The following is a 17500-nucleotide window of genomic DNA, read 5'->3' on the forward strand; positions in this document are numbered from 1 at the left end:
TATATATATATATATATAGTGGGATGACACTCGCTTTCGGATCGGAAGGTCCTGGGTACGAGTCCCGAGCGGCGCATAGTTGAGTTCTTGGAAAATGGGATAGTAAAAAATTCTAGAATTAAAATTAAAGCACCCAACAAAAAGTAAGACAAAGAGGAATTGGTTCAAATAGGGAACCGATGTAGATTCCAAGAGAATACTATCAATGTAATTAGTTTGAGATCACATTAAAGTCTCATCTAGACATCCGCATAGGATCCCAACAAGAGGATCACATTAGAATGTTTACAAGATATGTTCAAAACAAAAATATAACGATCAGTACATAACAGAGAGATGATGTACAAGGAAAAAAATATCACCTCCCAAAACTAACACTATACAGTAGTCATCGCTTTTCTGCGCGCTGGTTTTCTACGCTCATCGTATAACTGTAGGTTATTCCTGAGTGATGGATTCTTTTTCTAAGTCTCCATAACTGCACGCAAGGTTCGGATAACTGCACACTCTGCTTCTATTACTTTTCCCATCCGATATTTTTACCAGTGTAAATCAATGGCAATGGAAACGCACTTTCATACATCATAATTTATTGGGGACATGCGATAGTGCCATAACGTTGTTACGAAGGCTAATAGGGTTCAATAGTCGTAACGTCACTTCCCTCGTAATGACGCATTAGTGACTTATTTTTTGTTTGTTGCTTTAGGTCTCTTCCAACACAATTGAGGTTATATGAGAGAGCGCTGAAACAAAAAAACAAGCAATCTAACAAAAATAGTACAAATGTAAATCAAAATCATAACCTAAAGATATCATAAGCTAAATTATAAATAACCAAGAGCAAACAGGCAGAAGATTTACAGAAAAAAAATATCCCCTGTCAAAAATACAATCACAAACCAAAGAAGCAGGATATGCTAGTAAAGAGAAGAAGAAACAACATCACTATCGGATCGTACACCCATGCGAACATCATAGGTATATGATTCAAGGGTGATGCTCCCATCCAACCACCCGCGATTAGTGACTTAGTAACTGGTTCTAAACTATCGGACAATGGTGGACGCCCTTATGAAATACCTCTCCGACGAGCACAAAAGTGTATCCAGAGGAGAAAAACGTTATAAATCTGATCATGTTTTGACTTTTATACATTCTGATCACATGACATGTGAGAAAGTTCTAGCCAGCATGAAGAATAAAAAGTACCGATTTTCTTGGTTTAGAACCAAGCTGCTGGTTGCTGGGTGAAGTGACATCAGACTGTTGAATCCTATTTAGTGTTACTACACGATGAATCGTCGTCGTTCACTGGCCATGCAAGTTGTCAAAATCTTAAGGTTATTAAGAGTTTGCACACGGCGAATCTTGGTCTTTCGCCCGGCCGTGCGAGGTGTCATAATCCGTTAGTGAAGTGAGAGTTTACACCATTCAGCCATCGTCTCTCCTAAAATCGATAAGTCTTTATCGCTGCACGCTCTTGGTCGACAATCTTCTACTTTTCCCATCAACTTTTTGTTATGACCAGTATAAATCGATGATAATGGAAACACACTTTAACACATCATAAATTATCGGAGACGATATCACGGTGAATCTTCGTCGTTTGCCAGGCGATCTAAATAAATTAAATTGCTTGATATATAGTATAGAAATTATTATTATTATTAATTCTGACAAGCCTTGGCAGTCCCATTTGATAGAGCGAGTTTGAACAATGTAGACATATATCAGAGGAGATAATCCATGATTTATCGACATGCTTAAAGTCAGCAAGGATTGTCTCCCTTCACATATCGGATTACTGCACGCTTTTTTGGCTCTCCCGAGCACCGTGTAGAAAAGAGATGATTACTGTACATTTGGCTGTTTCCCTCTCAGCCAATGACTCCGGCATGGCCCAAGACAAATTCAAGTGTTCCTATTCCAGCGCAAAGAGATAAAGCAACTCAGGAAACAGATACAGGGGGATTGAAAGACATCGCAAACGATTAATAAAATTAATACAGAATGACTATATTGAATGAGTATGATTTTTATTCACATATAATTTGAGTACAGTGGCCAGGAGCTTTCCATAGGAATAAAATCCCATCCACTCATACACAATAAACAAGCTGTTTAATGATAGCAAAATTGCACTACACCATAAATAATATTTGATTTAAATTGATGATAAACACGACGGAAACAAGAACACATTCCATTCATTTTTCTCAAATTCGCTTTCGTTCAATCAAATCAAATACATACCACATATTTATTTATTTATAAAGGAGATTTACAAATAAATTATACAGTAGACTTAAATGTAATGGCGCAAATGTTACAGAAAAAATCATTAAATTTTGATATGAAACTTGATCTCAGAGGAATAACATAATACATACTGAGCTTTTGAAGGCAACATATACACAGCACGGAGTTTAGTCTACATCTTATGAATTGTGCTTTCAACACACTCATTTTGAATGAGGGACTTAGTTGAGTATTTTTGTCTATTCATGTCCCAAGCAGAGCTGTCAATCCCTTTAAAGAAAAAGTATAATGTTGCTTGCCAAAAAAGATGATTTGGAAAGAGTGAAAAATAAGCTGCCCAGGAAAGGTCAACTTTCCCTCACCCTTGGGGAATTCCAACCACTCCCTACTGAGACTGAGATTGTATTCTTGTAGGAAAAAGCAAACAATTTCAAGAAAAGGCAGAAAATCGTACAGTGGTGAAAGAAAAGCATATCCATATTCTTCTTGGCTCAAATTTGGCTATATAATATTGGATAATATAATATTTACCAATTGGAATTTCCAGATGATCCCCATTCAAGATTACAGATTCAGTAACTGTAATGATAAGGATGTGAACTTAAATACATTAACAACCAAATAACACTGCATTTATTATTTTTTTAAATACTTTTTTCTTTTTAAAATAGTAGTCCCTTCAGAGCCATTAGGTCCATGGAGCCGGGGTTTATCCCAGTTTCTGTGGTATGAAACGGACAATAGCAATTGCTTGCTACCCTTTGGATAGGATGCTTGTGGACAAAAGCTGTGAATTGTAATGATAATGAACACATGGACACTTCAATGAATGATGAACAATGAATTATTTTACTTTTCCTATGAAATGTAAGAGACTTTCATGGAATAAGTTCAAAATGGAATAGGACTGGCTTAAGTACTAATAAAAAATGAACTTATTCCAAGATAAATACAGATATGAATGACAGAATCAGAAACGAGTTCGCATCAGAAATGGAGTCAAAATTAGCATTCACTTAAAATGGGAATGTCTTCGAGTAATCTTTGAATCACGTACCTAAGGATGGGAAAGTTAATGATTTCAATTAGGTTGTGATATGCGTACTATTTTTCAAGACATCAAGAAATTTAAAGACTTTTTGCTGTCACCTACAAAAAAGTAGTGTTGAAGCCATCAAAACAAATGAAAATAGATTGGAAAAGGAAATTAACTAAAACCTGATATTTACTTATTTTTGATAATTTAAAAAACACTGAATCTTACATCAACATGGTGGCTAACTTTTTAAAGAGCTAAAACGAAACACCTTAACATGCACTACTGCCATGACTCAAAATAGCAGTAAGTTTGGACTATTATAAAATATAAACCAGATTTAGAGCCATAATTTCTATTAGTATTAGTATGTTCCTTAGTTTAATATGCTTGTCAAAAAAAAAAAATCATAATCCTGGGACATTCCAGGGTAATTTCCTTACAAATAAACAGTCCAATTTTTTTAAAATCTTATTTTTCTCTTTCTCCAGATTGTCAAATTGGGACAGTCCTGATTTATCAGGACAGATGGCCTCTGTGCATCAAATGTAAAATAATAGATTTCACTATAAATCAAATTTACAATAGCTCTAATATGCAAATTCAACAATCAGATTTCATATACAACATAGATCTTTCCTCCTCAAATACGTCCTCTTATTTTTTACAAACTTATTTCATTAAGTAGGCATGGAAAAGGTATCCAGTGCAACAGGCAACATTTGATTTTTAAAATTTGCCTCATCTTGCAAACACATATCACAATATCACTCGCATTTAAAGCTCTGTACACACTTTTATACTCTTAGGGGACATGAAACAAAATGTATCTCGCCAAGTGTATGTACACTGTCTTCCATAGATATATTTTCCAATATTTTATTACACACCGTTGAGCAATTCAGAAGAAAAATATTTATTGAACTTTTGCACGAACACAATGACCACCACTATCTGAACACATCGGCCGACCACCATCAAAGTGTTGAACTCTGGTATTATGTACTTACTTTTCTCAGTTCAACAGGTGATTTTTTAAAATACTGAATTCCATAAATATACAGAAAATTGGCAACCTTGTACTCTTAACACTCTCATCATTCATAAACAATCATTTATATTATTTGTTATTGTGAGATGGTTAAAAACAGGCTTGACGACACAGAGAACGACAAAATGAAAACACAACTTGCGCTTATAAATACTTTGTATTCTTTGAGATGATTACAATCATATAAAGTGCTCAATAAATGTCTTAAATGTATCATAATTTTGAAACAAAATTAGCACCTTTTGGTCCTGAGAACTGGACATAACCATCTATTTTTTTTTTCTTTAAAAGCAATACGCTGCTTGTTTTTCATACTGTTATTTTAGTCTATTATCTCCACTTAAACATTCTACAAATCCTAAACTCTCACATTTTTGTTGGCTCTTATGCAATGCTAATATCTACAACCTCCCATTTAACCATAATGACAATATAATGATATGCTGATTCCATGATCTTCAAACAATGGATGAAGAAAGAAAGAGAATGTAATGCATTTCTAATTCTATATCCACCTGCTTATTTATTACTAATAAGCTAATTTATAAATAAATTCATATCTAATCTAATTGTCTGTAATATCAACTTTTATAAATTGAAGACTTGGCTGTTAACAAAAGTAAAATAAAGATTTTAAAATTCTGAAATTATCAATTTTTAATAATCAGTCAAAACTGTTTCCTAAAAGTTAAGTTTCAGAAAATAATTTTCCTGCAAGAAATAGATCACTTGCTTTCATCTGAACTCATTTTCTTTTTCAAATTTACAACAATGTCAATCACTTAAATGAGGTTTGAGGGTAATTATATTTTCTTTATGAAAAAGTTGCAGCTGTAATATAATCACTGAATTCAGTGATAAAATTTTCGTAAGCAAGTGACAATATGCTGATAATAAGCATTACCTTTTGTACACGGTATGAATTCAGTGCATTCAAACAAAGTAAATAAACCATGATAAAGAATGTACTACAGTAAAAAGCATTCATTATTTAAAACAGCAACTACTGAGGGTATCCTGCTGAGGGTCTTGGGTATCCAGAGCTGTAGGTTGGGGCCCCTCTTGAGTAAGGGTTACCAGGGGACTGGCCGGGCTGAGGTTGGCCTGGCGGAGTTGGGCCATATCCCGGGGCTTTGGACTATGAATAAATTTGAGGGATGAAAGAAATGGGAACATTGGTAAGATTTTAAAATTATAAATGGAATAATTAAAAAAAAGAAATTTTAATCAAATTATACACCATAACTCCCCCTCCCCCCTCCTCGCTCTCTCTCTCTAGAAGAAGAAGAAGAAGAAGAAGAAGAAGAAGAAGAAGAAGAAGAAGAAGAAGAAGAAGAAGAAAGAGAGAATGAGTGACAGTGAGAAATAGTGGGTGTGTGTGTGTGTGTGTGAGAGAGAAAGAGAGAGAGAGAGAGAGAGAGAGAGAGAGAGAGAGAGAGAGAGAGAGAGAGAGAGAGAGAGAAATGGAGTAGGAGAGTGAGGGAGAGAGACACAGAGAGAGGGTAAGACAGGTAGACAGACAGACAAACGGAGATAAAGGAACAGATAAAATAAAAACACTTGGGCCCTGAATGACACTCAAATCAAAACTAAAATCGTGGCAAATCAAAGTTACCTATCGTCTTACCTGAGGCATTTGTGGCATGCCAGGAGCTTGCCCATAAGGATTAGGCTGTTGTTGTTGTTGTTGTCCATACATCTGATTAGGACCTGGCGGGCCCGCAGCACCTGGGTAGCTTGGATTGTTGTATTGATTGTACATCCCTGTCAATTACATTTTTAATAAGACTGTACTATTATTGTCCTCCATCAAGATTAATTGATATATATCATCAAGAGTAGTTGATATACATATAGTGAAGCACTCAGTGGACATACAATTTACTCAATATATCGTATTATACATAGAACATCACACTCATATCTTTGCTGAAATTAGGTCATGTTTGTGTTTGTTTTTAAGGGTTTCACAGCCCTTGCAACACATTTAGGTCATCAGCACCAGTAAAAAAGAAGAAAATGAGAAAATTCAAAGAATTACAAATTAAAGTACACAAGAAAAAGTAAGACAAAGGGGAATTGGTTCAAATAGGGAACAGATGAATATTCCAAGAGAGTGCTATTAGTACTTAGTTTAAGATCACCTAAAAGTCTCATCCAAACACCAGCACATGGTCTCACTAAGCCGAAGAAACTCAAATATTTACAAGATATGTTCAAAACAAAAAGTATATAAATCAGTACATAACAGATAAAAATATCACCTCTCAAAACTAACACTAAACATTAAAAATTTTTTTTTAAATTGAGCTTTTATATAGCGCAATATCCACTAAAAGTGCTCAAAGCGCTTTACAAGGGGTCCCTGGCCAACAGCAACATGCAAGACGGGACATGACGCCTGTTATGCGATATTACAATTTTTTCGGACCGAGACAACGCTGTCAACGTACTCATTTTACACCTGAGTATGGTGAGAGAATGTGAGTAAAGAGCCTTTTCCAAGGACTCAACTATGCGCTGAGCGAGGCTCGAACCCAGGACATTCCGATCCGAAAGCGAGTGTCATACCACAAGACCACATAGCCGTACATTTGACTGTTTCCCTCTCAGGTAAGGACTCCGGCGAGGGCCAGCTCACCATGTGAGGAAAATAGGTAACAATGGCAAAACATACATTGATCTTAAGAATAAAAAACAGAAAAGAAAATCCATTTCAAAAAAGGTAGGAATGGGGAAAAGAGGAAAGGTGGAGTTCAAATGGTAAAATAATATAAGTTTTAAAATATATAGAAATGGGAAGGTCTCATAAAAAATTTAAACTTGAAGGAAAATGTTAAGATTACAAATAATGAAACTGAAAATTTATTTTGATTAAAATTAAAACATAAATATTTCAAACCTGAATCATATCCTGGTTGCTGCTGCTGTGGTGGTACTTGCTGTTGTTGTGAAACTGGTGGCATTTGCTGTTGAGTTGGTGGTACAGCTTGAGGTTGTTGTTGTTGTGGCTGCTGGGCTGGCTGTCCTGGAACCTGTTGGACACCAGGATAGCCGGGCTGACCTGCGTACATCTGGGGCATCTGTCCAGGATGAGTCATAGGATAACTTGGCTGATTTGGTTGGTATGCTGAGGGTTGTTGCTGCTGATGGGGAAGTTGTTGCTGCGGCTGCTGCTGCTGTTGAGGATGTTGCTGCGGCTGCTGCTGCTGCATATGTTGCTGTTGGTCAGCACCAGGCTGCTGGGGTTTTCAGAAAAATTGAAAATTAATGAAGTGGAGAAATTGTTATCAAGAAATTTATTTAGCCCCCTCAAATTCAATATACTTAAATAATATATATATATATATATATATATATAGAGAGAGAGAGAGAGAGAGAGAGAGAGAGAGAGAGAGAGAGAGAGAGAGAGAGAGACAGAGAAGGAGAGAGAGAGGAAGAGAGTGACAGTGAGAAAGAGAGAGAGACACACACACACACACCCAGAGAGAGAGACAGAGAGATTATGACTTTCAACCTGTTCAACACCTTATTCATGTGAACATGACAAAGAATTTAAATTATAGAGAATAAAATGTAACGGCAATATTCATTTAAGACGAATTTAGACTAATAGAATTTGATGAAGAAAATTCCAAGGGATTAAAAAAATAAACAAAAAAAAACACAAACTATAATGTGGCTGAAAAAAAAAGGGGCTGCTTTTCTTTCTAAATTTTTCAGCTGTTCATGAAAAAAGAAAATGACATAAACAATTAATTTAATTTTTCTTAATTCGATTTTTAATGTAGTGCATCTCGGTTCAATAATTAAAAAAAAAAAAAAGTTTTCCTCTGTAGCACTTACAAAAAATCCTGAATCAAACACCCTTAACAATGAGTACCTTACATGATTACATAACTCATTTATTGAGTAGATTTAGCTGAATTTCATATGATTTTGTTATCCATTTGAATGTTAATATTTTTATATAACTTTTACACGTAACCATAAAAAAAAATTTTCTGCAAGGTTTTCAGATATGTTACAAAAACAATACAAATTTGCCATGGCTCTCTCTCTTTATCAGATCAACAACACAGAGACTTTGGAAGTATTATTGTAGTGTCAATCAACAAAATCCCCTTTAAGGCCATAAGGTTCATGGAGCGAGAGGAAGAAATAAAAATAGGTATTAAACCTCTCCTATACCTGCTGTGCTTTGACTTGATTGCTGGTGGAGGATCCAACACTTGAAATACTATCTGGAGTTGCAGCTCTATCGAAGGCATGTGAAACTGACTGTGAAGCTGAGGAGCATAATTTTCGAGGTGCATTAATTAATCATAAATGAAATGTAATTTTTTTTGTGTGGGTGTTTGTAATAGTCTGATAGCTAGATGTGTGAGGAATGTTATTGGGTATTGAAAAGACAGACAAGATGACAATTGCAGTTTCTTGTTTGTTTTGACAGTGTAAACATTGTATTGTAGTGGGGGATTAAGCTTTCTACGCTATTCAAGAGTCTGGCACAGAAGTTTATTTTAAAGCATGTGGGATACATCCTGGCTGTTTTGACCTGCAGGTTGTGACAAACACGGCATTCTTTCCCTGTACACTTTCATGACCTTGAATATATTTTGCAAGAACGGGACCCAATGCCGCATTGACACACTCTAGATTGGTTCTTGATTCGGCTGAAGTGCATGTGAATGCAAAATTGAACACAACTCAAGAATTCTAGAAAATTCATGATTTTAATTTTTTCTTTTCTTTTTGTTCAACATTTAATTTTGCTTGCTTATCTTGTCAGCAAGTATTGGAACTGAAAGTTGTTAGGTTAGCAAAAATTATAGACAAATTTGTTTTTGAGAATAATCTGCATGGAAAAAAGATGCAAATATATCCAATTTGTGATTTTATTTAACATTCAGACAATTGTCACTTGTGTTGTAATAAGAACAAGAACAAATGACAGAATATGGCAATTAAATAGTTGGAATCTGAGACTGACATTCATCACACATTCTAACTGTGCAAGCTTCACGTTACACTTGTGTTTGTGATAACGATAAATATGAAATTCCGCTTGATGCTTTCACAATTATAGAAAATGACCAAGAGTTTTCTCCTGCACACACAGAAAAAGAAAAAAAGAAAGATTTAAAAATGTAAATAAGAAATGGTCTGTTTTACCATTGCTATCACTTCCTCCAAATGACGCCATGACTTTGTTCTGTGTGGAATCATTGGAAAGTTGGGATTTGAGGGGGTCAAATTCCTTTCCACCTACTGAATTAATTGCCTTGACCCCATTTGATAAAGGTAAAGGACTCTCCCTTGCAACATCTCCTTGAGAGAGAAAAGAAGAATGAAAACAAAAGGTAATTAAAAACTTACTTCAAGACAAAGATGCTTAAGTGAGTTAGAAATTTAGCAGTTTTTCATAGAATATGAGGCTTATGACATGATAAGATTTGTCGTTCACATTTCAGTCAGAGGATTATTTTGAAAATATTTTTATGCAATTTTCCCACGTTCTGTTTTATGCTGATATAACGGTACTATAAATTTCACATTTTGACAAAGTTGTTAAAAACTGTGCAGCACTGCAAATTCAACAAATGTGGATTCACGAAACATAAGGGTTAAACATCAACATTTAAATGTAATATTTGTCGCATCCAGACATTTTTAAAAATGTGAAATTGTGAGCCTCTCAAAACATCCTGGAAGCATTTGATCAGCACTTCCCTAATGCGTTTAAAATTCAAGATGATGGCCTTTAAGAAATGGTAATCTGTATAGGTGAAAACTTGAGGCCAATCAATTTCCCTGAACACCTCTGTGGTAAGTTTCAAACACCCAATGCGCCTCTCATCCACCCCCTTACCACCAAAAGAAAAGACATTGTATTTAAAACATAATTTAGTAATAATACACATTATGGTCGATCCCAGGTGACAGAAAAAAAATATCATCACAGGTTAGGCAAAATAATTTTATACTGTTCTAAAACTTTGATGAAAATAAATAACACCATATCCAACTGCAATGCACAGTACAAAATGAACTAAATTTAACAAATAAAAATTGTGCTTTATCAGGTAAAAGAACTCTATTCAATTCCCATAACATACCTTTACTCGAAATTCCTTCAGCCAAGCTCAGTCCCTGTGTTGCTCCCACCAGTGGAGAAGGCTCTAATCTGTCCAATAAATCTATCACTCTGTCTCTTATTTCCTGTAGTTCTCTCCGTACACTTGCAGTGTCTGATTGCCCAAGCAATGATTTTGGCCCACCCACTAGAAAGAACATTTCAAAAAGATGATTATTGTTTACAGATGGCAATAACAAAGATGTTTTGGTGACCTTGATTGGTTATCTTGTGCAAATCAGCAGAGATTTTATAATCAAAGTAGGATGATACTTTCTTTACTGGTGTACATTTTATAAAGGAACCACCTTGACTTAATTTTCATTTGACTTCTGAAAAGGTCCATTTGCAGTGCAGGTTTCCCTTAGTAAAGATCTTGGCCTAGCCATAAAAGAACATTTCATAAAGACATTTACTGAGTACCTTACTGTAGTGAGAAATTTTAAAAGTAGAGATTTACTTTTTAATGCAGGTACCGTACATTTTATGCATTAAAGGAATTATTGATCATTTATCTAAGCTCCTTACCAAATAATGTGATCTTTAAAATTCTGCTACATTGAATGGCGAATGAGAGGTCCGAACTGTCAAATATTGTGATGAGATCACCATCTGCAAATAATAATAATAATAATGATAATAATAATGATGATAATAATAATAATAATAATAATAATAATAATAATAATAATAATAATAATAATAATAATAATAATAAAAATAATAATAATATCATCTTCAAAAAGCCAATTACAAATCTAACACACAATCTTTCAAACATTTTTTAATATAAACAGACAACCATGAAAAACAGTAGACTAAAGAGCACAAGACGGTTTGATCTTCAAAAAATAGCAAAAAAATTGATGATACTTTTTGACTCATACTACAAAATGTCATTAGCAGACTCTGGATAATCAGACTGTGACATGATGATAAACAGCATCAATCAGGGCATTGGACGGAGTAAACATGTTATTAATGTCATTGGCTGTTCTTTCTTTTTCTCTCATGCAAAAAGATTAAGAGCAACCTCATGCTGAATGAAAAAAAAAAAATGTAAAAAATTGTTTTCTTACTGTCTCTGATGAGTTCAATTTATTATTATTGATAACCTATGATAAGAGCAGACTATGCACAGATTTAAATTTCAAGTCAAAAATCAACATCATATTTAAATAATGTTCATCATCCTCCACAACACAAATCCAGATAGGTCAAACAGTAAAACAAATCCCTCAAGCAAAGGGATTAGTATCGATCCGCAGTGGAGCCAAGGTCTTCTACTGATCCCTCTATCCACCTGCAGCAATTGGGTAGATCTGGTAATAAATACTGTGATAGACTAGCGTCCTATCAATATGATAGCAAGCAATTGCTACTGTCTGTGTAAAGCTGTATAAGCTGGAATAAAATTCAGTTTATGGACTCTACTCTTACTCTTAGGAACAATTTTATTTTCATGTTACATAAGCTTACCTTCATCCTTGTACTTAATAGTGACTTCATCATTTGTGCTCAGTTTACCCCTGTAGACTCTTTGCATCATAAGAACAAGCTCATCATAAGTGATGTCCTCATTGTGTATGGGGATACGACGTATATCATCTCCTAAAGCCACTTTAATGATGAGCTTTCCGGTTAAATCTAGTTGGGGGCTACCTGAATTCTGCATGATAACACCTGTGATCCCATGAACAGTAGGCAAAACCAGAAAAGACAAAGTATTAGAATTTGCACAAAATTCGTGGTGCTTTATTTAAGTCTCTCTGAATAATTAATATACATATTATAATCCATGGTGTTGGCTTCAATTTGATTCAACATCTGAGGGGTAAGAATGTGAGTAGTTTAATTGAAATGTGTAGTTTTAACTATACATAGTAATTATTTTTTTACATAGCATTTTAGCCACACACGAGAGAGAAGATCATATTCTTACAATGCAAGAAAAAGCCACTATGATCAAATAAAGAGAATGAATGGTTTTGTGTGTGTTATGACAAAGAACTGATTAAACTTGGATAGATACATGATACACTCGGGAGCAAAATTAACTTGACACTTATTAATTTAAAACATAATTAGTGACAATTCAAAATCTATACAGATTTCAGCATGGGCACTATTTTCATCAGATTAGCATAATAATTGAACAAAATATTAATTACATATCACAAAAAGAGTCTTGGCAACAAAGACTATCTAGATCTTGATAGAAGTAAAATAGTTTTCTGTAAATTTCTTTATCATTATGCCACATCTGTTCCTTGAAATTGAGCTTGAGCTATCAGGCACATTGAAGCAGATGTGACTATTAAACATGCAGTGCACTGTTCAATATTTCTCAGCATACAGTTTATGATCCCATGAGAGTTGTACAAAAAGAAATTTAAAAAATACAAGCGCCTGCAACTTACTATCGTAGTATTCATTCATTTAATTGGTAACTGAAATCTAGGCAGAAATTGTGACTCTAACGGTCCAACATCCCGTTTTTAGAATGATTAAAAAAGATGGTCCCTTCAACTCTAAAAAGCAACAACCGATTTCCATAGTCCTCAACTGCGTCAGATTATTTTCGATGTGATATAATCTAAAAGAGAGGTCACTTTTTTCATCAATAAATGAAAATGAATCCAAAATTGAATTAAGTCCTAAATCTACTTTTAATTCTTTTGGGGCTGTGTAACGAAAATTCGTTATTCCCAGACACATATTTGAAATTCCGCTCTTTTAAAAAATTATCCACATTCCAGAATGGAATGTTTCCAAATGCACAGGAAAGTTAATAAATTATCTATAAAAACATAAAATTAACCAACATTAAATCAGTTGTTACTACATATATGCACAATATGCGTCGACTTCGAAGTGGGTGTCATGGCCGAATGGTTTAGTCGTCTGCCCTGGAAGGTTTACCAGAATCGACGTTGCGGGTTCAAATCCTGGTTCCGCCACTTTTTTTTTTTAATTCTGTCTCTCTTGGTTCCTTTCTAGTTTCTAGCAAATGTCATATTCGTTCCCACTCCCATCTCAAAAAGTGTCTAAATTAAATAAATAATTAGAAAGCAAACAAACAGAAATATTCAGAGAGCGACCAAATGGTCAGATAGAGGAGAAAAAAACAAAAACAATATTAATTTTTTTTTAATAAAAACAATTTTAAGAAATTCATGCTCAGAAATGGAACAAAAGGCCAAACAAAAAGGAGAAAAGAATACTCGCTCAAAAAAAAAAAAAAAAGAGGTGGGGGGAGGATAGATGGGACATTTATCCCTTGCAACGTTCTGTAGAAAGAAGACGGAATTTAAAAAAAAAAAAAAAAAGAAAGTGGCGAAACCAGGATTCGAACCCACAACGTCGATTCTGGTAAAACTTCCAGGGCAGACGACTTAACCATTCGGCCATGACACCCACTTCGAAGTCGACGCATATTGTATGTAGTAACAACTGATTTAATGTTGGTTAATTTTATGTTTTTATAGATATTTTATTAATTTTCCTTAAACTTATTTCTATGACTATGTGCATTTGAAAACATTCCACCATATTCTGGAATGTGGATAATTGTTTAAAAGAGCGGAGTTTCAAATATGTGTCTGGGGATAACTAATTTTCATTATCCCCAGACAGACTCAGCGATAATTAATTGAGTCAGGTCATTTTCATTTTATGCCTTTGTCTTGTATTTGTACAAAGTTGCTATTTTTGCTCTAGAGACCGCATCGTTTAGACAGATGAGGTTACCATTCTAATTCAATCGTTCAAGTATGCATGTTAACATTAATCATACGTCTAGTCATATCGTGTCCTTTAAGATCTAATAAAATGCTTCAAATTAAAATGCTCAGTGTGATACAATTTATCAAATCTATAATTTATAACAACAATAAGCAACATTAAATGAATTTGACTTTCTGATCTTAAGAAGTCACTTCATAAATGATAAATTGCATCCCAATTCACGCAATGGGAAGACGGTTTAAAAATTGAACATGATCACTCACTTTCGGCAGATGGCCTGATTTTTTAAAATAGAAAAATGATGAAATTTCCTCGGCAGTAAAAAAAATATTACAGTTAGAGTTTATTTCTCAGTTTTGCTATCAATAAGCATCGCAAGACAACTGCTGAGTACTTAGTAGACTCAATAATAGTTCAGGGTTGCCAGATTATTTTTCAACAAAATGCCAGGGGAAGACTCAAAAAATGCCAAAATACTCAAAAAAATGCCAAAGTCTGTTGACTCCCACCCCCACTAAGAAAACTACTCACTTTTGATAGACAATTTACTATCATATCCTGGTGGCTTGCGTGTTTTCTTTTCTTTTTTTTCTTTTTTTAAAAATTATACTAAATTTCCTGTTGGGGTAATTTTTTTTATTAAGAAAAGGTGTCATTTGAAGTATAATATACAAGAAAAGAAAATGCCAAATGAAAATGCCAAATGCCAAATGATTTTTCTAATGCCAAACGGTTTTCAAAAATGCCAGATTTTTGGAATCTGGCATTTAAAATGCCAAACTGGCAACCCTGAAGCGGAAGTGACACAGGGTTGCCAGATTATTTTTCAACAAAATGCCAGGGGAAGACTCAAAAAATGCCAAAACACTCAAAAAAATGCCAAAGTCTGTTGACTCCCACCCCCACGAAGAAAACTACTCACTTTTGATAGACAATTTACTATCATATCCTGGTGGATTGCGTGTTTTCTTTTCTTTTTTTTTTCTTTTTTTTTGAATTATACTAAATTTCCTGTTGGGGTAATTTTTTTTATTAAGAAAAGGTGTCATTTGAAGTATAATATACAAGAAAAGAAAATGCCAAATGAAAATGCCAAATGCCAAATGATTTTTCTAATGCCAAACGGTTTTCAAAAATGCCAGATTTTTGGAATCTGGCATTTAAAATGCCAAACTGGCAACCCTGTAATAGTTGACTCGTAAGCGGAAGTGACAGTATGTGTTTGATCAAGGTAGATTACTCGAATATTTATTTTTTTCAGGAGAATTCCAGTGTATTGAATTTATTGGTTGTTCCCCTTTATGAAAAAAAAGAAAGACCCAGAGCTAAATTTAACAATGATGTCAGTCTTATTTTGAGACTGTATTTTATGTATGTATTTTTAGAGCATGACGTTTGTGGCTTTTCATATCCATTTCAGAGGTGGTTATAAAAGGAAAGATTTGTTTTGGTGGTGCAATATTCGAAAAGGATCCAGCAAGAATGTAGACGTAAAATGTACTAATCATTTAGCTCTGCCATAAACTCATTCTATAATAAAGAAGAAAAAAAATGACAGCAATGATGGCGAACTCATCACGAATTAATAACCGCCATACGCACCAACGGCATCACCATCATCGACACCGTCATCGAAATGGGTCTCAGACTGTTCAAGCGCAACAGGGGGAAAGTTTTTTCTCCCCTAGGCGCTGGGTTCTCCAAGAGGAGGGAAAATACCTCAACAAACTCAAACCAGCACCAGCACCAGGCACCCCAAGAGACGTTCTCGCTGTATGTTGGTGAAAGCTTTACTGTGAAAATGCCCTTTTCAATGGATTTAAATCATCTAGTTAATAACACAACGACTGGCGGATTCGTGATGACGGATTTCTTTGGTCGACGAGACGTTCAGGCGATCACATTGTCTGCGGGGGGTACCAAAATGATGTCCTTGCCAAACGCTGGGGGAAGCTCTGTCATTTCAGAGGTGTTGTCCTTCGAAGTTCTGGGGAAATGCTTTGGAGCCAAATTAACAAAGGTATGTAATTAAATAAGACATTCACATTTATTATACATCGCATTTCCATGCTCATTGTGTGCTATATTGTTGTTTCATAGACACCCATCCGCCTTTCCCCCACGCAAGCCGTATACAATCAAATTTCTATATTATATTATTGAACTTTAGCGCCATCTGTCTATAGCAAGGTAGTCATTTACACATGAGTGTGAGAGATCTATTTACTGATTATTAGCTTGTCTTTTAATATTTCACAACCGCTTGCCTGATATTCAATAGCAAGCCTGTAACAAATCTGCTGTTATCTTTTATTTATTCAAAAGATACCATCATCTTTCGTGCTACCGTGGGAGGGGGGAAGGGACAAACTGAAAAGGTGTATTGATTCATAATTCATACAAGATTTTGATACACATTCAACTTACTTTTTAAAAAATAAAATTAAAACACATGGAGTTAGGGGGGTAAATAACTCAATAAAACATTACTATACACAGCTTTACATGAATTGTTTCCCTTACCTTCATTTTAAAACACTCATTTGACTTCGCGGAGGTTGTGATCTCAAGTAGCCGGTGAGTGAGGGCTCGAATAATGACTAAGAGTTAGAGACGATCTTTTTTGGGATCGTGGATAGCTCATACGGTAGAGTCACGCTCTCCCCGGCCAGGAGGAGTTGTCGTACCAGTAAGGTCCCGGGTTCAAACCCTCATCACCACCGTGTAATTTTTATTCTCTATTGTCTTCTGGCACTTTCCTACTCACTTCTCTCATGTTGTTATCTTCATTTAAAAGTCACTCGCCGTGTATTCAAATGATGACGCCCAAATCGTTCTGTCTTTGACCATCTCTTAACAAGTGATTAGAAGGATAAATAGTTAAGATGTAATCAATATATCAATTTCATGATATTGGTTATAGTAATTTGTATACAATACTTGGGCGATAATTTAAAGGATATGTTTGAATACCAGACTATCATCATCATCATCATCATCATCATCATCATCATCTAATATTATTGTCTCGATTTTCAGACTGAGATGGAAGTTTCTTATTTCCCAATGGGAGGATCTATGACTGACTATGTATGTGAGATGTCTGAAACCACTGTCGGGGTGTCGGTCACCAGGGCCATGAAGTACCAAGGGGAGTACAGCCTGGACGATGCTATCCATCTACTCAACAAGAAGTTGAAAGGTAAGCAGTTATTTTGACGTTTAGATAGAGAGCACCCCCCCCCACACACACACACACACACACACA

At 34.9% G+C, this 17500-nt stretch overlaps 2 protein-coding genes across 10 annotated transcripts in view; one reads left to right on the forward strand and one right to left on the reverse strand.

Annotated features, from left to right (window-relative positions):
- Nucleotides 1–2022: 2022 nt before the first annotated feature.
- On the reverse strand, nt 2023–15456 carry LOC144967962 (protein TFG-like). Of its 9 annotated transcripts, none has more exons than XM_078905776.1 (10): nt 15414–15456; nt 14496–14634; nt 11965–12168; nt 11014–11097; nt 10469–10633; nt 9525–9680; nt 8541–8638; nt 7252–7588; nt 5977–6113; nt 2023–5487 (listed from the first exon to the last, which is right to left on the reverse strand). In XM_078905776.1, the coding sequence occupies exons 3-10, from the start codon at nt 12158–12160 to the stop codon at nt 5353–5355; spliced, it is 1308 nt and encodes a 435-aa protein (XP_078761902.1). In that variant the 5' UTR covers nt 12161–12168; nt 14496–14634; nt 15414–15456; the 3' UTR covers nt 2023–5352. The 9 variants fall into 9 exon arrangements, with proteins under 9 accessions (XP_078761902.1, XP_078761900.1, XP_078761904.1 ...); XM_078905774.1 differs by having other exon boundaries at nt 7252–7591; nt 15414–15452; XM_078905778.1 differs by having other exon boundaries at nt 7252–7591; nt 9525–9677; nt 15414–15442.
- A 233-nt stretch (nt 15457–15689) lies between these two features.
- The window catches only part of LOC144967963 (AAC-rich mRNA clone AAC4 protein-like), a 2530-nt gene continuing 719 nt past the window's right edge, over nt 15690–17500 (forward strand). The window contains exons 1-2 of the mRNA XM_078905783.1: nt 15690–16252; nt 17272–17434. Coding sequence (XP_078761909.1) covers nt 15869–16252; nt 17272–17434 — 547 coding nt within the window. The 5' untranslated portion in view covers nt 15690–15868. The remainder of the gene's footprint in view (nt 16253–17271; nt 17435–17500) is intronic.

Source organism: Berghia stephanieae, chromosome 3, assembly GCF_034508935.2.
Source record: "Berghia stephanieae isolate SIO BIC M18660-M18661 chromosome 3, UCSD_Bste_1.3, whole genome shotgun sequence".
NCBI classification, from domain to species: Eukaryota; Metazoa; Mollusca; class Gastropoda; order Nudibranchia; family Aeolidiidae; genus Berghia; species Berghia stephanieae.

Coding starts and splice junctions, on each gene's coding strand:
- LOC144967962 (XM_078905774.1), bottom strand. CDS start 12,160: ATGCAGAATTCAGGTAGCCCCCAACTAGATTTAACCGGAAAGCTCATC. Junction 11,098..11,964: donor TATTAAGTACAAGGATGAAG/GTAAGCTTATGT, acceptor TATTATTTGCAG/ATGGTGATCTCATCACAATA. Junction 10,634..11,013: donor TTTAAAGATCACATTATTTG/GTAAGGAGCTTA, acceptor TGTTCTTTCTAG/TGGGTGGGCCAAAATCATTG.